Raw genomic sequence first — 27,041 nt, forward strand, 5'->3', positions numbered from 1 at the left:
ATCTGGTTCAAAATGTCAATGGTACCGAAGTTGAGAAACCTTGTCTTAATCCAGCTGATAAAAATGTTAAGGCCAGGCGCGGTGGCTCATGCCTGTAATCCCAGCACTTTGGGAGGCCAAGGCGGGTGGATCAGTTGAGGTCAGGAGTTTGAGACCAGCCTGGACAACATGGTGAAACCCCGTCTCTACTAAAAATACAAAAATTAGCTGGGCGTGGTGGCGGGCACCTGTAATCCCAGCTACATGGGAGGCTGAGGCAGGAGAAGCGCTTGAACCCGGTAGGCAGAGGTTGCAGTGAGCCAAGATGGTACCACTGCACTCCAGCCTGGGCGACAGAGCGAGACCCTGTTTCAAAAAAAAAAAAAGCCAACCAACCAAACAAAAAAAACTTAAATAAGGAACCTATCCATCTTCAGTATGTGAAATGCATAAAAATGACAAGTAGTCTCACTTCAAAGACTTCTGTCATTTTATTCCTCACCCCTACCTCACTCCTTGGTTATTTTACATTTTATCAGCAGTATTCCCAGGTAGGCATTCCTCTGTCACTCTCCTGGCAGAACTGAACTTCATGCCCTTCACCAATGATGGTATGCCGAACAAAGTGCTTACTCTGCCACCCTGACCACTAACTGGCTTAGTGGGGATTTAAAGTGGGCATTCACAGCTGGAATTTTTCCTTAAGTATTTTCTGCATCATGTGGTTTGGTGTCTTTTTATATCCATCCATGTGTCATGTGAGATCCTCTTCATTTCCAAAGGGCAGACTTGCCAGGAGTTTATGATTTAATTCACTGTTGTCTGGGACCAAGATGGTGTGTGCCTCTAAATCCAGACCTGGACTATTTTATGTGGTAGATGATCCCCAGGTATACCTGGAAATCCTCAATCAAAAATGCGGTCCATAAGCAATGTAAGTATCAAGAATGCTAAGCAGCAGCCTGGCCAAGCAAGGAGCATGCTCTTCTTTTAGAAAATCGAGGTAACCAAAAAGCAATAAAGAGATGCTGCTTTGTGATGAAAACAAATGCATCTTAGTTAATAATAACAACACATTCTTTCGGTACAATCACTTTACTTTCAATGGCTGCTTATCAACATTTCTTAAACACAAATATATCTGAAATCATACTAGATGATCATGTTTAGCTAGAAGTTGAAAATTTAAAGAAGTTTCTCTACACATATGTCATTAGGGGTGTCCCCCACCATCCCAACAGGCATGACAGTAATTTGGAAAACAAAAGCCAAGGAGTTATAGGTTTTTTTGTTCTACTGAATCCCCGCAGAAATCATACTTCATCTTTGATTAGCTCAACGTCAAGATAGGGGCTTAAACTTTGTGACTATGGGCTTTCAAAGATATATCCATTTTATGGATGTGAAAAAGGGTTTAACAACAAAGATATTCATTGCTGCCTTGTTCATAATAATGAAAACTTGAAAACAACCCAGGGGACTGATAGCACTATGCAATCATCAAAAATTAGGTAGAAGAATAGTTAATATTAGAGAGAGATCCTTGATCTATTGTTTTGTTTTGTTTTGTTTTGTTTTAGACAGAGTCTCGCTCTGTCGCCCAGGCTGGAGTGCAGTGGCCGGATCTCAGCTCATTGCAAGCTCCGCCTCCTGGGTTTACACCATTCTCCTGCCTCAGCCTCCGGAGTAGCTGGGACTACAGGCGCCTGCCACCTCGCCCGGCTAGTTTTTTGTATTTTTTTAGTAGAGACGGGGTTTCACCGTGTTAGCCAGGATGGTCTCGATCTTCTGACCTCGTGATCCACCCATCTCGGCCTCCCAAAGTGCTGGGATTACAGGCTTGAGCCACCGCGCCCAGCCCTTGATCTATTGTTAAATAAAAAATAGGAGATAAAAAGGACTGTACGTAGCATATGAAATTAATTTAGTCAGAAAACCATTATCTACATTAAAAAAACACTGAAAGGATATATTTAAAAATGTTGACAGTGATTATTTTGAAGAGTTAGAATTACAGGTAATTTTAATTTCCTTCTTTTTGCTTATCTACATTTTTGAAATTTTCTACACTTGAAATTTTCTACATCAAATATGCATTGCTTGTGGAAAAGAAAAGAAAAAACATTATTTAAAAATCTATTATTTGGGGCTGGGCAGGGTGGCTTATGCCTGTAATCCCAGCACTTTGGGAGGCCGAGGTGGGCAGATCACTTGAGGCCGGGAGTTGGAGACCAGCCCGGCCAACCTGGTGAAACCCTGTCTCTACTAAAAATAGACAAATTAGCCAGGTGTGGTGGCACACACCTGTAACCCCAGCTACTCGGGAGGCTGAGGTACGAGAATCGCTTGAACCCGGGAGATGGAGGCTGCAGTGAGTCAAGATCATGCCACTGCACTCCAGTCTGGGCGACAGAGCAAGACTCTGTCTCCAAAAAAAAATTTTTTTTTATTTTGGATCATTATGACATGGATACCATCAATTTGGAATTGGTAAGGAGAAGATACACTTTTCCAGAATTTCTGTTCACTCAGGAAACATAATCCCCTGTTTTTTTCTTTTTTTTTTTGAGACAGAGTCTAACTCTGTCACCCAGGCTAGAGTGCACTGGCGCAATCTCAGCTCACTGCAACCCTGCCTCCCGGATTCAAGTGATTCTCCCACCTCAGCCTCCCGAGTAGCTGCGATTACTGGTGTGTGCCACCACACCTGGCTAATTTTTCTATTTTTAGTAGAGATGGGGTGTCACCATATTGGTCAGGCTGGTCTCGAACTCCTGACCTCAAGTGATCTGCCCGCCTCAGCCTCCCAAAGCGCTAGGATTACAGGAGTGAGCCACCATACCCAGTCATCCCTTTTTTTTTTTTTTTTTTTTTTTTTTTTTTTTGAGACGGAGTCTGGCTCTGCCGCCCAGGCTGGAGGGCAGTGGCCGGATCTCAGCTCACTGCAAGCTCCGCCTCCCGGGTTTATGCCATTCTCCTGCCTCAGCCTCCCGAGTAGCTGGGACTACAGGCACCCGCCACCTTGCCCGGCTAGTTTTTTGTATTTTTTAGTAGAGACGGGGTTTCACCGTGTTAGCCAGGATGGTCTCGATCTCCTGACCTCGTGATCCGCCCGTCTCGGCCTCCCAAAGTGCTGGGATTACAGGCTTGAGCCACCGCGCCCGGCCTTTTTTTTTAAACAAAGAGTTAAGAAACTAAATTTCAGAAAATTCTATAAAAGAAAATCTCCCGATTTTGCCACATAGGAATGAACATTCCTAGTAGAGTAGTTCTCTAAAAGATGGTGATAATTTGGTCCCTGCTGTGCTAAAGGAAAATATGTTTGTCTAAATCCTGAAATATCCTCACAGACTATAAATGTGTATGAATATGATGTAAATATTTTCAGTATTTCTCAGTAATTTATGGAAATCCTAATCAAGTGGAAATGCTCCTGTTCAGGTTAGCTGGTAAAATGCACTGTCTAGCTTTTGCAACATATATGACCTGAAAATCTCTATAGAAATCAATGTTTTAGTAAATTCAATTACATGTGCCCAATGACAGATTATACAGTAATGATGATTCATCTTTATTACTGATTGATTTTCAATGATCAGAGTGACTTCAAACAATTTAGGTTCAGACTTCTTTGCTTTCAGCAAACAAATGCTTACGTGTATCAGCTCTTTTTTTTTTTTTTTTGAGACTGAGTTTCACTCTTGTCACCCAGGCTGGAGTGCAATGGTGCAATCTTGGCTCACCACAAACTTGGCCTTCCGGGTTCAAGCGATTCTCCTGCCTCAGCCTCCCAAGTAGCTGGGATTACAGCCACCCGCCACTACACCCAGCTAATTTTTGTATTTTTAGTAGAGACGGGGTTTCACCATGTTGGCCAGGCTGGTCTCGAACTCCTGACCTTGTGATTCGCCCACCTTGGCCTCCCAAAGTTCTGGGATTACAGGCGTGAGCCACCACACCTGGCCCAAACTCTTAATTAAAGGAAACCCATGTTAATTACTTTGCAAATACACTGGTGAACAATCAGCCCTTCACTTATAGATTGTGAAAGGTCATAATGTACTGTTCCTAAATAAGGTTTCCTACATAAAGACTCCTTAAGCCGGCAATACTGGGGATAACTGCCTGATTTAAGAGAATATTGCAACTGGTATAGTATTTCTTCTGATAAAGAAAGTACATCCTAATATCTTTGAGACTCTGCTATCAAAGGTTAAACAGCCCTGGGAAGTATTTTGGGGACACACATGCCCTGCTCATCGCACTTCAGTGGGACAGTATTTCCTTTCCTTGCCCTCTAGAGAGGTCATTTCTTTTCTTCTGTTTCTTGCTCTCCTTCAGGTGAGGAGAGATCAGATCGCAGACTCTTATCTCAGGGCGTGAGGTCATACTGCATGGGGCCTGAGTCGAATGTTCTCCTCTGCCAGTGACTGGGCTGAGGCCAAAATCTCCTCCTCAACCATCAGCTCCACTTTGGCAAAGAGGCTCTCGTCTCAGGGGATTTGTTAATTGATAATCCTGTCAGTAAACATTTACACTGAGGCTAATTTTTAGCTTATATGAACGCCACCACACAGAATAGCTTTGCACATGTTGTACATGTATTCATGGGCAATTTGTATTTCTTTTTCTTTTTTGAGACAGAGTCTCACTCTGTCCCCAGGCTGGAGTGTAGTGGCGCCATCTCGGCTTACTATAACTTCTGCCTCCCAGGTTCAAGTGATTCTCCTGCCTCAGTCGACTGAGTAGCTGGGATTACAGGCACGTGTCACCATACTCGGCTAACTATTTTTGTATTTTTAATAGAGATGGGGTTTCACCATGTTGTCCAGGCTGGTCTTGAACTCTTGACCTCAGGTGATCTGCCTGTCTCAGTCTCCCAAAGTGCTGGGATTACAGGCATGAGCCACTGTACCCGGCCTGATGTGTATTCCAGAATAAAACTCTGGAAGTGGATTGGCTGGGTCATAAGTTGTTTGTGCTTATCATTTCTATGGTGTATTTTATTAAACTGGATTATCATTTTATATTGAAAACTAGATATAATCACTCTTAAATTTAAGAGTGATTTTGCTATCAGATGGGCAAAAATTTTGCTATCAGATGGGCAAACGTCCTATTTTCTTGTCTTTCTCATTACATTTCTTGTGATTAGTAGTAAGTTTACTGGCCATTTGCATTTCTTCTTCTATGATTTACTTATTCATATCCTTTACCATTTTCTTGAGTTATTGATTTTTTTTCTTTTTTTTGAGATAGGGTTTTGCTCTGTCATCTAGGCTGGAGTGCAGTGGTGTGACCATGGTTCACTGCAGCCTTGACCTCCCAGACTCCAGTGGTCCTTCCACCTCAGCCTCCCAAGCAGTTGGGACTACAGGCACAGCATCATGTCCGGCTAATTTTTAAATTTTTTGTAGAGATGGAGTCTCCCTATGTTGCCAGGGCTGGTCTCAAACTCCTCAGCTCGAGTGATTCTCCTGCCTTGGCTTCCCAAAGTGCTGAGATTACAGGTGTGAGCCACCACACCCAGCCAAATTTTCAATTTATAGGACCTCTTTATATATTACAGATAGTAATCCTGTTGACTACATAGGTGGCAAATACTTTCCCCTAGTCTTTTATTTTAGTTTTGTTTATGGTGGCAATTTTCTTTCAATCATTGTATTTTTAATGAAACGAGGTTAATGTCACAGGAAGTGGAGGCAAGATCTTATGTTTGAAAGGCCTTTAGAAGTCAGTTGAACACACATGGAAACTACAAATGCCCTTGAACAAAGCATCTGCAAGCGTGAATTTTCCTTCATTGTACCACACAGTTGCAGCAGCAAACATTTTAGAAAGGGGAGTCTTCTGTTCTAATTCAATGATCTGTGCAATGGCACATTATACTTTATTTCCCTCTACAAACATTTCCCTTTATTTTCAGGCTCCTTCACCAAAACAGAAGTCATTTTTACATCATTCTAAGTCAAAATAAAAGTCTTGAACAAGTAGTTGGGTCAGGGAGGCTCCAGAAATCATAAGTAAGAATGGATACTCCTTTGGCTCCAGCAAAATGGTAGCCATCCTTTGAGAAATGCCATTTTTAAAGTCCTTTACAATGATTATAAATTCAATACATGCTTCTTACAAAAAGCTTAGAGTAACTCCATGTTTTTTTAGTGAAAGTAGCCAATCCTCAAAGTGTGGTGTATACCTTTTCCACATAATTCAGACCACTAAGATCTATAACTATAATCTATAGTTGTGATTTTTTTGTTGTTGTTGTTGTTTTTTTTTTTTTTGTTTTTGAGACGGAGTCTTGCTCTGCCACCCAGACTGGAGTGCAGTGGCCGGATCTCAGCTCACTGCAAGCTCCGCCTCCCGGGTTTACGCCATTCTCCTGCCTCAGCCTCCCGAGTAGCTGGGACTACAGGCGCCCGCCTCGTCGCCCGGCTAGTTTTTTGTATTTTTAAGTAGAGACGGGGTTTCACCGTATTAGCCAGGATGGTCTCGATCTCCTGACCTCGTGATTCGCCCGTCTCGGCCTCCCAAAGTGCTGGGATTACAGGCTTGAGCCACCGCGCCCGGCCGTGATTTTTGTTTTTTTGAGACAGAGTTTCGCTCTTGTTGCCCAGGCTGGAGTGCAATGGTGCAATCTCAGCTCACTGCAACCTCTGCCTCCTGGGTTCAGGCGATTCTCCTGCCCCAGCCTCCTGAGTAGCTGGGATTACAGGCGCCTGCAACCAGGCCCAGCTAACTTTTGTATTTTCAGTAGAGACAGAGTTTCATCATGTTGGCCAGGCTGGTCTCGAACTCTTGACCTCAGGTGATCTGCCCACCTCGGCCTCCCAAAGTGCTGGGGTTACAGGCGCGAGCCACTGTGCCAGCCTCATAGTTGTGACTTTTTTCTGTAGTTTTTAATTGGGAGCAGGGAGTACGCAGGGGAAGGGTTCACGGGTTCCTCTGAAAATCTGATGGAAAGTTATAGATTCTCTCCCCAGATAAACGAATAGAAGCACACACACAAACAATGTTGCATTGGAAAATGCCGGCTTGGTGAACTCAACCAGCTAATGCAACCCCTAGCAGGCTTCTTTCTCCATTTTAATCTTGCTTTCCTCATTGTTAGACCTGCTCTAGGAACTCCAGGCTGATTTCTAAGTCACTTTCATGAGACAGTGTGGTCTACACCAGCCAGAACTCCCCCTCCCTCATACTTTTTGATTAGAGTCAGGTTTTCAAAGACATTCGTGAGGTTCACCTCAATCATAGGCTCCTTCTGGCAATGTTCTGTGTTCCTTTCTGAAAACACTGTCATATTTGTAAAGCAAAACCATGCCTTTGTGAAACTGGGCTGCCTATTTTTATCCACCTTCCCTCTCACCCCATTTCCTGAAATATGTTGTTGTTATTTCTCTGATTAGTGTTCTAGTCATGCAGAGAGACCCGAGGCTCATGGATAAAGACCAATCACAGCTTTGAAAGACACTCCACTCCTCCAATATGGAAATGGTTACACTTTACAATGAACATGAGCAGAATAAAATCTCTTTAGGGAAACAGTTTCATGACAGCCAAATGCTGAAACTCAGAAGAGATACAAAATTAATCCTTGGCTGACAAATGATCACTACCCTCAACAATGTCCTTTTTTTCTTGACTCTTAATTAAGCACTGGAGGTGGTGAGTCTAATTAGAGAGAAGGACATCTAGAGCTGCTCATGCATCAGCGTGTACAGTTTGTGCACTGTATGAATACACAGCAGAGGGGGCCAATGGGGCTAAAATTCAGCCCTAAGCCCAGAGCACCTGCTGAGTCTGCCCAGAAGGGGCACCTTTTTCTAATTCATCTGAGGAAAGGAGAGCTTTGTTTCTAATTCTCACAAGAAATCAGAGTAAGAATTTGGGTTCCTGCAATCATTTTAAAATTTATTTTATTTTTTGTTTTTTAGAGACAAAGGCTCGCTCTGTCGCCCAGGCTGGAGTGTGGTTGGCCCTGTAGACAGCTATGATTCTCTAGTTAACCTATTTGGATTGAATCAATTAAATTGTCCTTATAACCCAATGTCTCCAGTCTGGTTTATAGCCCATGTCATAAGCCAGTAGTTCTTAAAATTTAGCCAGCAACAAAACCATCTGGAGGGCTTGTTAAAACAATTGCTGGGCTAGACCCTCAGAGTTTCCGAGTCAGTACGTTTGGGGTAGGGCCCGAGAGCATTTCTAACAAATACCCAAGAGATGCTGATGTTGCAGGTCCAGGGACCTTACTTTGAGAACCAGTGCTAGAAGCTATAGCTATAGGCGAGGATTTATTTTGGATCTTTTCCATGTTTACTAATGAGAGCCTCACTAAGCCTGTCCAGATCAAATAAAAATAAGTCGTTCAGGTACCCCAAAATGGAGTGGAAGGGTAATGCTAGTGGGCGCTTAGCCTGGGTACCAGTGGCACACATGGTCCACAGTTCCCAGAATTACTTTGCATATGGGACTGAGAAGGCACTCTGTGGACAGGAGGCATTTCCATTCATTTGATTCACTGAGTGTCTGCATCTGTGTGATGAAGGAGCCACTGTTTTCCCGGTCAGTAGCTCAGCTGTGGGTACTGACGGTTGCAGTAGCTTACATGAAATTAACAGTGTAGTTCTCAGACCATTTGTGAGTGAAAAGGCTGTTTGTTTTGGTTGGAGCTATGTCAGTGTATGCAAGGGGAGACCCACCCTGGGGAGTGCAAGGTGTTCTGATGATCCACATTCACTAAAGCCCACACTGTTGTTTTGTGCTCAGATAAGGGAAAGGCTTTTTGCACAATAGACTCCTTAGTTGTTAAATGCCTCCACTTCACTCATCCTAAGTAAGTGCGTGCTCTTTTTTGAAGGTATCCAGATTCAGGGAAATCTCCTGTTTCCTTTGGTACATTATTCTAGCCTTGGGGTCCTGTTATAATCCCAGAATTCTTTTTCTTTTTTTAAGAGATGAGGTCGGGCCGGGCGCGGTGGCTCAAGCCTGTAATCCCAGCACTTTGGGAGGCCGAGGCGGGCGGATCGCGAGGTCAGGAGATCGAGACCATCCTGGCTAACACGGTGAAACCCCGTCTCTACTAAAAAATACAAAAAACTAGCCGGCGACGTGGCGGGCGCCTGTAGTCCCAGCTACTCCGGAGGCTGAGGCAGGAGAATGGCGGGAACCCGGGAGGCGGAGCTTGCAGTGAGCTGAGAGCCGGCCACTGCACTCCAGCCTGGGCGACAGAGCGAGACTCTGTCTCAAAAAAAAAAAAAAAAAAAAGAGATGAGGTCTTGCTTGGCCACCCAGGTTAGAGTGCAGTGGTGCGATCACAGCTCACTGCAGCCTCCAGCTCCTGGGCTCACCAAGTGATCCTTTCACCTTGGTCTCCTGAGTAGCTAAGACAATGGACATGTACCACTGTGCCTGGCTAATTTTATTTCATTTATTTATTTATTTTGTAGAGATCATGTCTTGCTATGTTGCCCATGTGGTCTCGAATTCCTGGGCTCAAGTGATCCTCCACCCCAGGCCTCCCAAAGTGCTGGGATTACAGGTGTGAGCTACCGTGCCTGGCAGGATTTTTTTTTTTTCAATTTTTATTAGAAGTTCCTAAGTCTCGGCCGGGTGCAGTGGCTCATGCCTGTAATCCTAGCACTTTGGGAGGCTGAGGTGGGTGGATCACGAGGTTAGGAGTTCGAGACTGACCTGGCCGACATAGTGAAACCCCGTCTCTACTAAAAATACAAAAAAATTAGCAGGGCGTGGTGGTGGGAGCCTGTAATCCCAGCTACTTGGGAGGCCGAGGCAAGGAAAATCACTTGAACCTAGGAGGCAGAGGTTGCAGTAAGCCAAGATTGCTCACTGCTGTACTCCAGCCCTTATGACAGTGAGAGACTCTGTCTCAAAAAAAAAAAAAAAAAAAGGAAGTCCCGAAGTTTAAGTCTCTTCCTTGCCCTTTGCCCTAGGCTCAGCTGAGATGGAAGAGTCAGGCTCCATCCCCCATCCCCTTTCTGGCCTTTCATTTACTAGATACCCACCCACGTTGGGTTTTCTTCCTATATCCTGCCTGTAATCAAACCCTCTTATTTATTTATTTATTACTTATTATTTATTTATTTATTATTCTGTCCTCTTGATCAGAATCCGGCTATTCTTTTAGCTGAAAAATCTTCTTTGGCACTCTGGCAACAGAGAGAAATCTATCCACGTGCCCTGTCTGTTGGTTTTCAAAGTGGCAGGTTTTTGGCCATTCAGGTACCTCTCTTTTTGGCAAACTTATAATCAGTTTGCACCTAAGATTCTTTAAATATCCTTTTGATATTTCCTTGGTGTTGGTAGTGAGGAAACCGTGAGCTCTGAGGAGCACAAGTTGGGAGAGACCAGAAGTTCTTATCCTTTCTTGGGGTCTGTGCTCCCTCTGAGAATCGGAGAAAAGCTCCCCAGAAAAAAACAACCAGAAAGATTTATTTAAGGATCAGCGGAAGTAATCACAGGAGACTCTCCTGCCTGCCTCACAAAACGCAACTAGAAATAGACAGGTCTCTGGGAGACATCATGACAATGTGGCAAGCCAGTGCTTTTGCGGCATGAGAGCGGCATTCTGTGCGTGTGTGATAAGAAAGCGTTAAATGATCTGCATTTGGACAAACCCAGAAAGGTGCATTTGCGCTTCAGAAGGTGCAGATCTGGGAAAACTGCAAAAGGAGGTAAAAAAAAAAAAAAAAGAAAAAAAAAAAGAAAAGCCCGTAGCTTATAGAACCATGCCTTTTAAATGTGGCTCAGAAATCGCTAACAATACTAATAATAATGACTGTCTTTGCCCCTTCCGTCTAACGTGTCCTTTTACTTTGGTACTTTCTGCTCAGAAAAGGGAGGGAGTTGGTGAAACAGTGACAGAAAAGGACCAAAATGCAATCTAGGTTATACTCAGAACAAATTTAATGTGACTTAGGAAAAGGCCAAGGAGGAGGGCATTTCATTAGACAATCGACCTGAAAATCAGATCTAACCTAAGTCACTGGTGGGGCGTGTTCCTTTCTATTTATAGCCAAGGACGGTAGCCATCTGATGACTGATTCTGGGAGTGCAGAAAATTCATGTGGACAAAACAAGACTGCTGAGGACCTGGGAAGGATGGTCCATCCATCATGGGATGAAGCTAACCTTGTTTTCATTTGCTGGAAACGTGTAGAAATCGTTTAACTCTTCCCAGATCATGAACAAAAAAGCCAGAACAATAGTTTCAATTAGGATGAACCGGGCACCTATGCCTCTGTCTGCCCTTGAATTTTTGCAGAACCTATATATATTTGGTGAGGGGTGGTTTCAAATGTTTTCTGAATCAAAGGACTGCTTTTACTTGACAGGATGCTTCAGACAGCTTTGATCTTGAAGTTTAGCATAAATTAGGATGGATTTGAAACCCATCTAACAGAAAATGATGGAGCCGTGCGTATCAACTATGTAAGCATCAAACATCCTGAGGTTCCTACTTAGTCAATAATTCCGTGGTTATTTTAGACCAAGCTTCTATAATTACATCTTCATTATGCTTGGCAGACAGTGCTATTTCCAACACAGGAAGCAACAGCCTTGCCTTTGTTGTTGTCCTTCTAGGTAGCAGTTGAAGCCAAATGGACAGAAAGCCCAAGACAACATGAAGTTGTTCTACAAGTTATTTTGGAGAAATTGACTTACCATACCACTCATCAACCCATGCAAAAGCCTGTCTATGTCCAATCAGCAGAATGTCTCGGACCACCTAAAAAGTAAAAGAAGGAGATTGAAATAATAGCATCGTTGATGAAAACTATTTGGAAGACAAGTTGTTAACAATTCTGGGAATCTTTGTGATTACAGAGTTCTTAATCCCTCTGTCTGTAGGTGATGACAATTACAGGCTGTCTATAGGTCCTATAGTGCTCACACACCTCCAGCCCTTCCCCATGGTGTACATATACTTGCAGTATATTCATCTCCTTATCTTATTTGAGAGTAGTGCTGGGTATGTGTACAAACTAATGACAAATACTTGACAGTCACACAGCAGTGATACAAATAAATCTCTAGGTTAATTACCTTGAAGTTTTTCTCTCCATCTAACTAAAACAGCATCTACTTTTCATCTGTGGGAGGGTGTATGTCTCACTGGTTGGTGCCAGGAGGTCATAAATGTTGGAAATCTAGAACACTTTTCTAGGCAGCAAGTCACTTTTTTTTTTTTTTTGGAGACAGAGTCGCTCTGTCACCAAGCTGGAGTGCAGTGGCGTGATCTCGGCTCACAGCAACCTTCGCCTCCAGGGTTCAAGCAATTCTCCTGCCTCGGCCTCATGAGTAGCTGGGACTACAGGCATGTGACACCGTGCCTGGCTAATTTTTGTAGTTTTAGTAGAGATGGGGTTTCACCATGTTTGCCAGGATAGTCTCGATCTCTTGACCTCGTGATATGCCCGCCTCAAACTCCCAAAGTGCTGGGATCACAGGTGTTAGCCACCACACCTGGCCGACAGCAAGTCACTTCTAAGCAAACAGCACTTAACATTCCCTTTTTTCTGATGACGTATCCTAAAAAGTGAACAGCACTTAACGTTCTCTCTTTTCTGATGACATATCCTAAATATTGATTCTTTTTTTTTTTTTTTTGAGACAGAGTCTTGCTCTGTCCCCCAGACTGAAGTGCAGTGGTGCAATCTCAACTCACCGTAACCTCTGCCTCTTGTGGTTAAGTGATTCTTGTGCCTTAGCCTCCTGCGTAGCTGGGACTACAGGTGTGCGCCACCATGCCTGGCTAATTTTTGAATTTTTATTACGGACAGGGTTCCGCCATGTTGTCCAGGCTGGTCTCAAACTCCTGGCCTCAAGCAATTCACCTGCTTTGGCCTTCTAAAGTGCTGGGATTACAGGTGTGAGCCACCTCACCCAGCCTAATTCATTTTTTTAATTGTATATTTTAAAATAACTTAGAGTGTAATTGGATTGTTTGTAACACAAAGAATAAATGCTGGAGGGGATGGATACCCCAGTCCTCACTTTGTGCTTATTTCACATTACAGGCCTTATGAAAACATCTCATATATCCCCTAAATCTTTACACCTACTATGTACCCACAAAAATCATTAAAAAATAAATATTGATTCAATTTTTCTGTTTATCTTTTTTTTTTTTTTTTTTGAGATGGAGTCTTGCTCTGTCCCCAGGCTAGAGTGCAGTGGTGCGATCTCGGCTCACTGCAACCTCCGCCTCCCTGGTTCAAGTGATTCTCCTGCCTCAGCCTCCTGAGTAGCTGGGATTACAGGTGCCTGCCACCATTCCCGGCTAATTTTTGTATTTTTTTTTAGTAGAGATGGTGTTTCACCATGTTCGTCAGGCTGGTCTCGAACTCCTGATCTTGTGACCCGCCTGCCTCGGCCTCCCAAAGTGCTGGGATTACAGGCATGAGCCACCATGCCCGGCCTCAATTTTTAAACAAACATAAATGAAGGTGTAAGATACAAGATAAATAAATATCCTTTTAGGTTTGACTTTCATGTAATAGAAGGAGGGAAAAAAGGCAGTTTCTTTTAACTATCATTGAAAGGATGAAAAAAGAGACCTGAACTAGAATAGAACATAATGGGAATGATAAGCTTGACTGGACACAAAAGGGATGAAATTGTTTCTTATGGTGACACATAATGGCAAGAGAAGGCTAAGGAAAATAGTGTATACCATTTGTGTGTGTGTGTGTGTCTGTGTATGTGTGTGTGTGTGTGAGATACTGTTCATGTGTTTTTATTTCATGGTATTCTTTTCCATCCTGGGTAAATATGTCTTTTTACATTTCTTGGATACTCACAGTCTCCCTCCAACATTCCTTTCTTCCTGCCAAACAAATCCAGTGATTGTCAAAAACCTCTCATGGAAGGTTGAAGCATGTTTCAATAAATGAAGGATTTTAATTCAGTGAATTTGCAGAAACAAGGAAAGCATTTATAATGAAGTGTTTATGACTGCAGGCCTCTGGATATCTAGTGAGGCTTTTATGACTTGAAAGTAGGAAACACATAATGAATACAAGAAACAACACGTAGCTATACACACTTGAGTGCTGAGTGTCTCAAATTCATGGAAATCAAAAGAACAGCATCGAGGCATCAGTAAATGTGCCCTGTTACACGAAGCACAACACAGCTGTCGGCTGGAAACAAGAATTCAATAATGTGCTAATGGCTCGCTTTCGAACATTTTTTCCCCTTAATTGTGAATAGATTCTTAAAAAAACAAAGGTGTTCAGAGAAAGGCATCCTGGCACCTTCAACCCATGCAAATGCTAGCCTCAGATACTCATTAGCGACTCACGTGCCAGAGCAGGTGTGTTTCTGGAGTGTCAATAACACTTCATTATATTTGGAAAGGGCAAAGCATAAATCTTACAGGTGTTTTCAAGAAACAGATTCTCAAAACTAGCTTGAGTCAGCTGTGAGAAAAGAAACACAGTGGACCCTGGGGCAATCTAAATATGGCCTTTTAAATTATTATTATTATTATTATTACTATTATTTTTTGGAGACGGAGTCTTGCTCTGTCACCCAGGCTGTAGTGCAGTGATATGACCTAGGCTCACTGCAGCCTCTGCTTCCTGGGTTCAAGTGATTCTCCTGCCTCGGTCTCCCGAGTAGCTGAGACTACAGGCACCCATCACCACGCCCAGCTAATTTTTGCATTTTTAGTAGAGATGGGATTTCACCATGTTGGCCAGACTGGTCTCGAACTCCTGACCTCAAGTGATCCACCTGCCTTGGCCTCTCAAAGTGCTGGGATTATAGGTATGAACTGCGCCCAGCTTTATTTTTATTTTGCATTATTCTCTTTTTAACTGACAACTCTGGCTTTGATAAATGTGCTTTGTGAGTAGAAATAAAACATACTATGAAGCTGGGCGTGGTGGCTCACGACTGTAAACCCAGTACTTTGGGAGGCCAAGGCGGGCAAATCACTTGAGGTTAGGAGTTCGAGACCAGCCTGGCTAACATGGTGAAACCCCGTCTCTACTAATAATACAAAAATTAGCTGGGTGTGGTGGCACGCACCTGTGCCTTAGCTACTCAGGAGGCTCAGGCACAAGAATTGCTCGAATCTGGGAGGTGGAAGTTGCAGTGAGCCGAGATCACGTCACTGCACTCCAGCCTGGGTGACAGATTGAGACTCCATCTCAAAAAAACAAAACAAAACAAAAAAACACTATGATAGTGGCCCTAGAAAGAGGAGGTCTTTTTACCTTAAAAAGCCACACATAAAAAGGGATGCTGTGGGAAACTGAGGAAGATACTGTCTTACATAGACACATTGCTGAGGCTGGAAAACATGTACTTCAGGAGCTGCAATTGCTTTCCTGTGCGATAACCAGGACACAGGAGGAAAACAGGGGATCCTGGAGCTTGATTTCTATGTATCAGATTTCATTCTGGCTCCTGGCTGGCTGGCTGGCTTCTGGAGCACGGGAGAGGAGAGCCATGCTTCTGTGTTCAAGAAAACACCCAGGGCTCTCATTTTTTTTTTTTTTTTTTTTAAGGGCTCTCATGTTTGTGCCAGAGTCCGCCATTTACCATGAGCCTGAGTTATGAGGGTTCAAGAGACTGGCAGTCTAGTTCTTGGACCTAAATTCCAGAACTAAACTTTTTATTGTTAACTGGACCCCAATCTCAATAGACAAATCCATCTAAGTAATGAAAAGCTGAGTGCATTAAGGTTAAATTCCAGTGACTCCAAAATAATTTTGGAAAGCTACTCTTTATCAGTTTTTAAGTGGAAAAATAAACAGATAACCAGCCTATCTGGAATGTAGAGACAATTTGAGCAGTATTTATTCTTATGAAAATGAGAGCAGCTACAAAGGGCAATGCTCAACACTGCATTTCCCATTTTTTTCTCCCATGAGGGACAGAGTCATGTTAGAAACCCTGAGAAAATATGGATCATCACCAAGTGGGATTCTGCTACAAAATGAACATGCTGGCCAGGCGCAGTGGCTCACGCCTGTAATCCCAGCACTTTGGGAGGCCGAGGCGGGCAGATCACGAGGTCAAGAGATCGAGACCATGCCAGCCAACGTGGTGAAACCCCGTCTCTGCTAAAAATATGAAAATTATCTGGGCATATCTGGGCATGGTGGCATGTCCCAGCTACTCGGGAGGCTGAGGCAGGGGAATTGCTTGAACCCGGGAGGCATAGGTTGCAGTGAGCTGAGATCGTGCCACTGCACTTCAGCCTGGTGACAGAGTGAGACTCTGTCTCAAAACAACAACAGCAACAACAGCAACAACAACAACAACAAAAAAAAAAACCCAAAATGAACATGCTTAGCCAAAGTAGGTATACAATTGAAATCTGCATCCTGAGGCTGTTAACAATTCTTTGGTAACAGAATTATTATTATTTCTTTTTTTTTTTTTTTTTTTTGAGATGGAGTCTTGCTCTGCCGCCCAGGCCGGAGTGCAGTAGCACAATTTCAGCTCACTGCAACCTCTGCCTCCTGGGTTCAAGCAATTCTCCTGCCTCAGCCTCCTGAGTAGCTGGGATTACAAGCACGTGCCACCACACCTGGCTAATTTTTTTGTATTTTTAGTAGAGACAGGGTTTCACCGGGTTGGCCAGGCTGGTCTCGAACTCCTGACCTCAAGTGATCCACCTGCCTCAGCCTCCCAAAGGGCTGGTATTACAGGCATGAGCCAACGCACCTGGCCACTTTGGTAACAGAATTATTAAAGGAGCAGAAATGCTGGGGTATACTGTCTAATGGGACTATTGGGGTTTCTTGTTCTATCTCTGGGCATCTTCCGCTTTAGGTGCCTACATTTAAAGATCTTTTGGGTGGCAATTAACCTTAGGGGTTGTGCTCACAGATAAGCCCTTTGGCTGTTTCCCACGTGCCTCTGTCTGGGAGTAGATGAGCCCAATGCCAAAGTGAGAAGTGTATTTCCCAAATACACTTGCCTAACAGACACGGAGGTCACAGAATGAGAGACGAAGTGTAAAACATCTATTATTGGAAGAAAACTGAACCCATGCATAAAATGCATTTTCATCCAAAAAGTGTTTTTTATTTTTTGAGACAGAGTTTCTCTCTTACCACCCAGGCTGGAGTGCAATGGTGTGATCTCGGTTCACTGCAATCTCTGCCTCCCGGATTCAAGCGATTCTCCTGCCTCAGCCTCCTGAGTAGCTGGGTTACAGGCACCCACCACTACGCCCAGCTAATGTTTTTGTATTTTTAGTAGAGACAGGGTTTCACCATGTTGGCCAGGCTGGTCTTGAACTCTCGGCCTCAAGGGATCCACCTGTCTCGACCTCCCAAAGTGCTAGGATTATAGGCGTGGGCCACCCCGACTGGCCCAAAAAGTGTTTTTGAGATGCAGTGACCTGATGTTGGTGCAGTATTTGTGCACCTGCTGTGTATCATGCACTTTAACTTGGCAATATAGACAGCTACCTTTTCCATAGCCCAGGAACTGCTGCTGGGCCACTTACCTTGTGTACAAATTGTTCCACTCTGGTCTGAAGCCCCCAGACCTCAAACTTCACAGTCACCAGCTTGTAGGAGCACATGATGGGCTGATGATTATCTCTCCAGCCTTCCCTCAACTGTCCCCGTCCTGTCTTCTCTGACTTGAAGTGTTTAGGATCCTCAAAAAAAAAAAAAAAAGCAAAGAAATTTGATATATTAAAAGTTTGATGATCGATATTAAATGTCAGGAATAAGTATGAAATAACATAGAAACAGGGCCGGGCGCAGTGGTTCAAGCCTGTAATCCCAGCACTTTGGGGGGCCGAGGTGGGCAGATCACCTGAGGTCGGGAGTTCGAGACCAGCCTGACCAAAATGGAGAAACCCCGTCTCTACTATAAATACAAAATTAGCTGGGCGTGGTGGTAATCCCACCTACTGCCTGTAATCCCAGCTACTTGGGAGGCTGAGGCAGGAGAATTGCTTGAACCCGGGAGGCAGAGGTTGCGGTGAGCCGAGATCGCGCCATTGCACTCCAACCTGGGTAACAAGAGTGAAACTCCATCTCAAAAACAAACAAACAAACAAACATAGAGACAGAAAGTAGATTAGTAGTTGACAAGGATTGAGGAAAGGAAGGGATGTATATTATGAATGGATATAACATTTCCTCTTGGAGTGATGAAAATGTTCTGGTATTAGACAGTGGTGATAGTTGCACAACCTTCTGAATATGCTAAAAACCACTGAATTGCACATTTATTTAAAAGGATGAATTATATTGTGTCTCAATTTTTTCTTTTCTTTTCTTTTTTTTTTTTGAGATGGAGTCTCACTCTGTTGCCCAGGCTGGAGTGCAGTGGCGCGATCTCAGCTCACTGCAAGCTCCGCCTTCTGGGTTCACATCATTCTTCTGCCTCAGTCTCCCCTGGGACTACTGATGCCCGCCACCATGCCAACTAATTTTTTGTAGTTTTAGTAGAGACGGGGTTTCACCGTGTTAGCCAGGATAGTCTCGATCTCCTGACCTCGTGATCTGCCTACCTCAGCCTCCCGAAATGCTGGGATTACAGGCATGAGCCACCGCACCTGGCCTCAATTTTTTCTTTTCTTTTTTTGTAGAGATGGGTCTCACTATATTGCCCAGGCTGGTCTCCAACTTCTCATCTCAAGTGATCCTCCCTTCTTGGCCGCCCAAAGTACTGGGATTACAGGTGTGAACCACCATACCTGGCCTCACCACAGCTTTAAATACAGTAGACAAAAACCAGGAACAGTCCAAATGTTCATCAGCAAGAAACCAAACAGATAAATTGTGGTCTAGGTGCACAATGGAATACTAGACAGCAATGAAAAAGAACAAATGGCTGATGCATGCAAAAACATGTACAACTCTCACTGATGCTATGTTAAGCAAAAGTAGTCAAATGCAATAGCATATACATTGTATGATTCAAATTGAAATTCAAGAACAAGCAAAACTTTATGTATGGTGATAAAAGTTAAATGAGCAGTAATCTCTTTGACGGTTGGGGTTTGGTGCAAAGGGACATGAAGGAAACTTCTGGGATGATTATATGTTGATCTGGATGTAACATGTACACATTCACTGAGTTTTACACTTAATCTTGTATTATACTTCAATTATAAGAATGAAAAACAGGTAAAAGGTTTTTGGTTGTTGCTGTTTTTGAGATGGAGTCTTGCTCTGTCACCCAGGCTGGAGGGCAGTGGCTTGATCTTGGCTCACCCCAACCTCTGCCTCCCGGGTTCAAGTGATTCTCCTGCCTCAGCCTCCTAAGTAGCTGGGATTACAGGCGTCTGCCACCACGCCCAGCTAATTTTTGTATTTTTAGTAGAGACCGGGTTTTGCCACGTTGGCCTGGCTGGTAAACCTGGCAGTCAGGGGGTCCTGTGTAGAGAAGTAGATAGGATGAGACACAAAACCACATTGGCTGGGACAGCCCCAGCCCTTTTAATGCAGACCAGACTGTGTCTCAGGGTGGGTTTGGGAGGTAAAAGCAGGCTGCTTACAAATAAAGACAGGTTTATTCCCTCAGGTCTGGCTGTGGCTCTGCCAAGGCTATCTGGCACTGGCCTCTAAAGAGGGCTTTCAGGCTGCCCTTGACTTCCCTTACAGATCTGCCTCCTCTGTCAGGACCTTTTTGCTGTGATGACCACTTCCACAACTGTAGCTCCTCTAAAAAACACAGTGCACTCCCAGGGCCAACTTCCATGCCAGGCTGACGCCAGGCCTTCATCAAAGTAGAGGGTGAATGCTTGCCCTCCTGCCTCTTCTCAATCTCTCCATCCACCATTCCCCACTCTGCTGCCACAGTGGCCTCCCAGATGTAAACTCCCCTCCTCAAAATCTGTCCATGGCACCATGAGTGTAGCATAAAAGTAATATGCCCTGGCAGGAAGGAAGTACAAGGTCTTTTATGTTATTACTTATTTTTCTGGCATCTTTTCCAGACCAACCTCCCAATGCCACACCTCTCTTGTGAGCCTTAAGAAGCTCCCGCTGGCCACATTCTCCAAAGCCCTAGGAGTCTGAAACCTCCTAGATAGGCACTGGTCCCGCTTCCTGAAGTTCCTTCTCCCACACCAACTCCTGCACTCTGACTGATTCTCCTTTCCTTGCTTCAAGACTTAAATTAGGGGCTGGGTACAGTGGCTCATGCCTTTAATCCCAACACTTTGTGAGGCCAAGGCAGGAGGATTGCTTGAGGCCAGAAGTTCAAGGCCAGGCTGGCCAACACAGCAAGACCCCAGCTGTATTAAAAAAAAAAGAAAGAAAGAAAAACACTTGGTCAGGCATGGTGGCTGCGGCCTGTAATCCCAGCACTTTGGGGGGCCAAGGTAAGTGGATCATTTGAGGTCAGGAGTTTGAGACCAGCTTGGGCAACGTGGTGAAAGCCTGTCTCTACTAAAAATACAAAAAAAATTAGCTGGGCATGGTGATGTACGCCTGTAATCCCAGCTACTAGGGAGGCTGAGGCAAGAGAAGCACTAGAATCCAGAAAACGGAGGTTGCAGTGAGCCGAGATTGTGCCACTGCACTCCAGCCTGGGCGACAGAGAGAGACTCTGTCTCAAAAAACAAAAAAATAAAAAATAAAAACTTCATCCCCTCCAAGGACCCTTTCCTGGGTGGCTCAGAATGAGGGCTCCTCCTTTATGCTTCTGAAGCTTCCCCTGTCATGGGTCTGGCAGGTGAGCGCATCACAGATGTTGAATACATGCTTGTTGAGTGAATGCTTGAACCCTATTTGACGTATCACACACATGTGGCTGGGACATCAGAATCTTAACCAAAATTTGGTAAATACCTAAGTGAAAGACTAGTTGAAATTCTATGTTCACAATAACAAACGTTGGAAAAGATAGGGAGAAACTAGCACTCTCATACATTGTGACAGAAATATAAATAGTGTGGCCACTTTCAAAAACATTTCAGTAGCTCATCAAAAGATTAAACATAGGGTTACCATTTAACCTAGCAATTTCACTCCCAGATATCTGCCCGAGAGATTTGAAAACACGTATCCACACAAAAACATGTACATGGGCCGGGTGCAGTGGCTCGTGCCTGTAATCCCAGCACTTTGGGAGGCCGAGACGGGTGGATCACTTGAGTCCAGGAGTTTAAGCCTGGGCAACATGGCAAAACCCCTTCTCTACAAAAAATACAAAAATTAGCCAGGCGTGGTGGCATGTGCTTATAGTCCCAGCTACTTGAGAGGCTAAGGTGGGAGGATCACTTGAGCCCAGGAAATTGAGGCTGCGTTAAGTTGTAATTATGCCACTGCACTCTAGCCTCAGTGACAGAGTGAGACCCTGTCTCAAAAAATAAACAAAACTCCAAAAAACAAAACATGTACATGGATGTTCTAATTCATAATGGCCAAAAAAAATGGAAACAATACAAATTTCCTTGAACTGATGGACACACAATATGTGGTATGTCCATACAATGAAATATTATTCTGGCATAAAAATAAATGAAGTCTTCTTTTTTTTTTTCTTTTTTTCTTTTTTTGAGATGGAGTCTCACCCTGTCGCCCAGGCTGGAGTGCAGTGGCATGATCTTGGCCCACTGCAACCTCCGCCTTCTGGGTTCAAGCAATTCTCTTGCCTCAGCCTCCCGAGTAGGTGGGACCACAGGCATGCACCACCACGCCCGGCTAATTTTTTGTATTTTAGTAGAGACGGGGTTTCACCATGTTGGTCAGGCTGGTCTCGAACTCCTGACCTCAAGTGATCTGCCCACCTTGACCTCCCAAAGTGCTCGGATTACAGGCATGAGCCACCATGCCCGGCCATGAAGTCTTCTATTTTATTTATTTGTCTATTTATTTTTGAAACAGGAGTGCTTTATGGTCCGAGTGGAGTGTCTGGGAGGAGTGCCTCCCAGCTCTCGCCTGTGGGCTCACTTGAGCGGGAGTGGAGCTGAGGTCACTGTGGGAAGCACAACCCCCACTCCCAGGAGAGGCCTTGCATGCTGCCTTCAGTCTCTCGCCAGCCTTGCCTAGCGTGGGGCCTGGGCCGCCCTTTAGGGTGGGTCTGCACACCCATGCTCAGGGCTCCTGGCTGGAAGCAGAGCCATAGGCATGTGGCGGCCCTGGGTGAGCGCAGAGGGCAAGCAGGTGCCGGGGCGGTGCACATCCCGCAGCCAAGTGGTCCCTGCCCAGCCCTGGCCATGAGGTCTTCTTAAAAGAAGATTGTCACCGACAATCATGAAAAAATGCTTAGCATTACTAATCATCAGAGAAATGCAAATCAAAACCACAATTAGATACCATCTCACACCAGCCAGAATGGCTATCATTAAAAGGTCAAAATACAATAGATGTTCGTGAGGCCGTGGAGAAAACGGAATGCTTATACACTGTAGGTGGGAATGTAAATTAGTCCACACTGTGGAAAGCCATCTGGAGACTTCTCAAAGAACTTAAAACAGAGCTACCCAGCAACTGCATTACTGAGGAATGGGTATAGAATAGATGGTATATCCATTCAGTGAATTATTATTATGCCATAAGAAGAAATGAGGCCAGGCACAGTGGCTCATGCCTGTAATCCCAGCACTTTGGGAGGCCGAGGTGGGTGGATCACCTGAGGTCAGGAGTTTGAGACCAGCCTGACCAATATGGTGAAACCTCGTGTCTACTAAAAACACAAAAAATTAGCTGGGTGTGGTGGCATATGCCTGTAGTCCCAGGTACTCGGGAAGGCTGAGGCAGGAGGATAACTTGAATCCAGGAGGTGGAGGTTGCAGTAAGCCAAGATCACACCACTGCATTCCAGCATGGGCAACAGAGTAAGACTCCATCTCAGAAAAACAAAAAACAAAAAACAACAACAAGAAATGAAGACTTGATTCTAGAAGCTCGCTCGGTCTTTGGACCAAATTGAGAGCTAGCTGAAACAGGTCTGGGGTGGAAGCAGCTTTCCATAAGAAACGGCCATGTCATTTACCATCACCGTGGCAACACTGGGAGGTTACTGCCCCTTTCCATGGCAATGACCTGACAACTTGGAAGTTACCACCCGCATCCTAGAAATTTCTGCATAAACTGCCCCTTAATTTGCATATAATTAAAAGTGGGTATAAAATGAGTACAGAACTGCCTCTGTGCTGTTATTCTGGGCACACTGCTTGGGGTACAGACCAGCTCTGCAAGGAGCAGCACCTCTGCTGCTACTGCTTCAACTTTAAATGCCATCGGCTCACCCTTGAATTCTTTCCTGGGCAAAGCCAGGAACCTCCTGGGCTAAGCACCCATTCAGGGGCTTGTCTACATCAGATACACAACATGTGTTATATCCTTACAGTGAAATATTGCCATAAGAAGACATGAAGTCTTCTCAAAGACATACAGGTGGCCAACAAACATATGAAACAGAGCTACCATTCAACCCAGCAACCCCATTATTGGGTATATGCCCAAAGAAAAGAAATCATTCTACCAAAAAGACACATGCACTCATATGTTCATCGCTGTGCTATTCACAAAAGCAGACACGAAATCAATCTAGGTGCCCATGGAATACTACACAGCCATAAAAAAGAATGAAATCGTGTCCATGGGGTACTATGCTCACTACAGGGTGACAGGATCCATACTCCCTACCTCAGCATTACACAATATTCCCATGTAACTAATCTGCACATGTACCCCCTGTATCTAAAAGCTGAAATTTATTTATTTATTTATTTATTTTGAGGCGGAGTCTCGCTCTGTCGCCCGGACTGGAGTGCAGTGGCCAGATCTCAGCTCACTGCAAGCTCCGCCTCCCGGGTTTACGCCCTTCTCCTGCCTCAGCCTCCCGAGTAGCTGGGACTACAGGCGCCCGCCACCTCGCCCAGCTAGTTTTTGTATTTTTATTTTTTATTTTTTATTTTTATTTTTATTTTTTTTTGAGATGGAGTCTGGCTCTGCCGCCCAGGCTGGAGTGCAGTGGCCGGCTCTCAGCTCACTGCAAGCTCCGCCTCCCGGGTTCACGCCATTCTCCTGTCTCAGCCTCCCCAGTAGCTGGGACTGCAGGCGCCCGCCTCGTCGCCCGGCTAGTTTTTTGTATTTTTTAGTAGAGACGGGGTTTCACCGTATTAGCCAGGATGGTCTCGATCTCCTGACCTCGTGATCCGCCCGTCTCGGCCTCCTAAAGTGCTGGGATTACAGGCTTGAGCCACCGCGCCCAGCCTTTTGTATTTTTAGTAGAGACGGGGTTTCACCGTGTTAGTCAGGATGGTCTCGATCTCCTGACCTCGTGATCTGCCCGTCTCGGCCTCCCAAAGTGCTGGGATTACAGGCTTGAGCCACCGCGCCCGGCCTAAAAGCTGAAATTAAAAAAAAAAGAAGAAATGAAGTACTGATACATGCACCAACGTAGATGAACTTCAGAAAACATGCCACTAAGTAAAAGAAGCCAACCACCAAAGGCCACGCTGTATAATTCCATGGATATGAAATGTCCAGAGGAGGCAAATCTATGGAGAAAGTAAGCAGATCAGTGGTTGCCTAAAGCTGGGGGAAGGGAATGGTATACGGAATGACTGCAAACAGGAACAAAGTTTCCTTTTGGGATGATTAAAATGTTCTAAAATTAGATTAAAATGATGGCTCACAACTAGATAAGTATATGAAAAAGAAGTTGAACTATACACCACTTTCTTTCTTTCTTTCCTTTTCTTTTTTTGAGATGGAATTTCACTCTGTCACCCAGGCTGGAGTGCAGTGGCACAATCTCAGCTTAGTGCAACCTCTGCCTCCTGGGTTCAAGCGATTCTCCTGCCTCAGCCTCCCAAGTAGCTGGGATTACAGGTACACACCACCACGCCTGGCTAAGTTTCGTATTTTTAGTAGAGATGAGATTTCACCATGTTGGCCAGGCTGGTCTTGAACTCCGACCTCAGGTGATCCACCTGCCTTGGCCTCCCAAAGTGCTGTTATTACAGGCATATGCTACTGCACCTGGCCAAATTGTACGCTTTCAATGGGTGAGTTTTATGGTATGAAATGACATATTATAAACATTAAAAAAATACAAAAATACAATCTGAAAAATGCTATGTTGCTACCTCAGTGGGTTTTTCAGGGCATGCACTGGCTCTGGATTTGCTGATGGTCCTACCCAAAGTCATATTATTATTATTATTTTGAGATGGAGTCGCTTTGTCACCTAGGCTGGAGTGCAGTGGCGTGATCTTGGCTCACTGCAATCTCTGCCTCCCGGGTTCAAGTGATTCTTCTGCCTCGGCCTCCCAAGTAACTGGACTACAGGCATGCGCCACCACGCTGGCTAATTTTTGTATTTTTAGTAGAGACAGGATTTCACCATGTTGGCCAGGCTGGTCTCGAACTCCTGACCTTGTGATCCGCTCACCTCAACCTCCCAAAGTGCTGGGATTACAGGCGTGAGCCACCGCGGCTGGTCTAAAGTCATATTATCACAGTCATGATCCTGAGCATGTTTCCTGAGTGTGCTCCATGGGAAGCAGGTACTGCATTGCCTTCCACCTTGACCACATTTCTTTGTCCTGGGTGTTTAGGAGGGGTGTGGTCATAGAGCACTTCCCTCCACTCAGAACAGACTCAACCCTACACAGACGATCAGGGTTCCCTGAGCTTCCTTCAGGGTCTTTCCTTCTTTGTCTCTGTTGTAGGAAGACAGTGGGCCTGGGGGTAAGAGGAGAAAGGACTCAAGTAGGACAAATATTTGATTAATAGGATATTAAGTCTGTTTTGCTAATGGAGTAGAACAATATTGACAAAAGAGATTCTGGGAAGGGGGACGGAAAAGAGAATGAATAATAAGTATCCGAAGGGAGTAAGTACATCTGTGAAGGGAGGGGCTGGTGACCTTGAGTGTGGGTGACATTTCTGAATCTTCTCTATTAATTTTGCCATGTTGTGTTTCCATTGCCTAAAGCAACCCAGAAACCACCACCAAAATCATATGCATAGGCCTGGAAAGACTATGCTATTTAAGAATGTGATTCGGCCGGGTGTGGTGGCTCACACCTGTAATCCCAGCACTTTGGGAGGCCAGGAGTTTGAGACCAGCCTGGCCAACATAGTAAAACCCTGTCTCTACTAAAAATACAAAAAAAAAAAAAAAAAAAAAAAAATTAGCTGGGTGTGGTGGTGGGCACCTGTAGTCCCAGCTACTTGGTAGGCTGAGGAAGGAGAATGCTTGAACCTGGGAGGCGGATGTTGCAGTGAGCCAAAGATCACGCCACTGCACTCCAGCCTGGGTGACTGAGCGAGACTCCAACTCAAAAAAAAAAAAAAAAAAAGAGAGAATGTGATTCATGAGGCTGGGCGTAGTGGCTCACACCTGTAATCCTAGCACTTTGGGAGGCCAAGGTGAGTGGATTGCTTAAGGCCAGGAGTTTGAGACCAGCCTGGCCAACATGGTGAAACTCCATCTCTACTAAAACTACAAAAATTAGCCAGGTGTGGTGGCGTGTGCCTGTAATCCCAGCTACTTGGGAGGCTGAGGCAGGAGAATCGCTTGAACCCGAGAGGCAGAGGCTGCAGTGAGCTGAGATCACACCACTGCACTCCAGCCTGGGAGACAAAGTGAGTGAGACTCCATCTCAAAGAAAAATGAATAAAATAAAATATGTATGATACATGAAAAAGGCTAACACAGGGCCTGGCCCGTAGCATGTGCCCAGTTGATGTTAGTCATTATTGCATTTCCCAAGGCAGTCAAAGGAGCCTTTAAATAATGTATCCAATCCTATAGTCCAGGGCAGAGACGACATGCTTTTCCATAGCACCCCAGAATTGCTGGGAAATTTGCTGCTTGAGACCATGGGACTAGTTCCTGCCTGCTCTGTGTTCCTATACCATATAATGCCATTCAGAGTAAAAAGATAATAATAAAATATTAAAACAGGGCAGGAGGAAACTTTAGGAGGCGATGGATAGATTTGTGGCATAGCAGCCAGGTGCAGTGCCTCACGCCTGTAATCCTAGCACTTTGGGAGTTCAAGGCAGGTGGATTGCCTGAGCTCAGGAGTTTAAGACCAGCCTGGACAACATGGCAAAACCCTGTCTCTACTAAAAATACAAAAAATTAGT

General features: G+C 44.7%; 1 protein-coding gene across 4 annotated transcripts in view; it reads right to left on the reverse strand.

The window, feature by feature from the left end:
- The window catches only part of PITPNC1 (phosphatidylinositol transfer protein cytoplasmic 1), a 327,211-nt gene that overhangs the window by 10,675 nt on the left and 289,495 nt on the right, over window positions 1-27,041 (reverse strand). For all 4 annotated transcript variants that reach the window (XM_033183893.1, XM_033183896.1, XM_033183895.1 and 1 more), the window contains exons 7-8: window positions 17,471-17,626; window positions 11,662-11,725 (exon numbers count right to left, since the gene is read on the reverse strand). In XM_033183893.1, coding sequence (XP_033039784.1) covers window positions 11,662-11,725; window positions 17,471-17,626 — 220 coding nt within the window. The remainder of the gene's footprint in view (window positions 1-11,661; window positions 11,726-17,470; window positions 17,627-27,041) is intronic.

The sequence above is a fragment of the Trachypithecus francoisi genome, unplaced genomic scaffold, assembly GCF_009764315.1.
Source record: "Trachypithecus francoisi isolate TF-2019V2 unplaced genomic scaffold, Tfra_2.0 Lachesis_group20, whole genome shotgun sequence".
NCBI lineage: Eukaryota > Metazoa > Chordata > Mammalia > Primates > Cercopithecidae > Trachypithecus > Trachypithecus francoisi.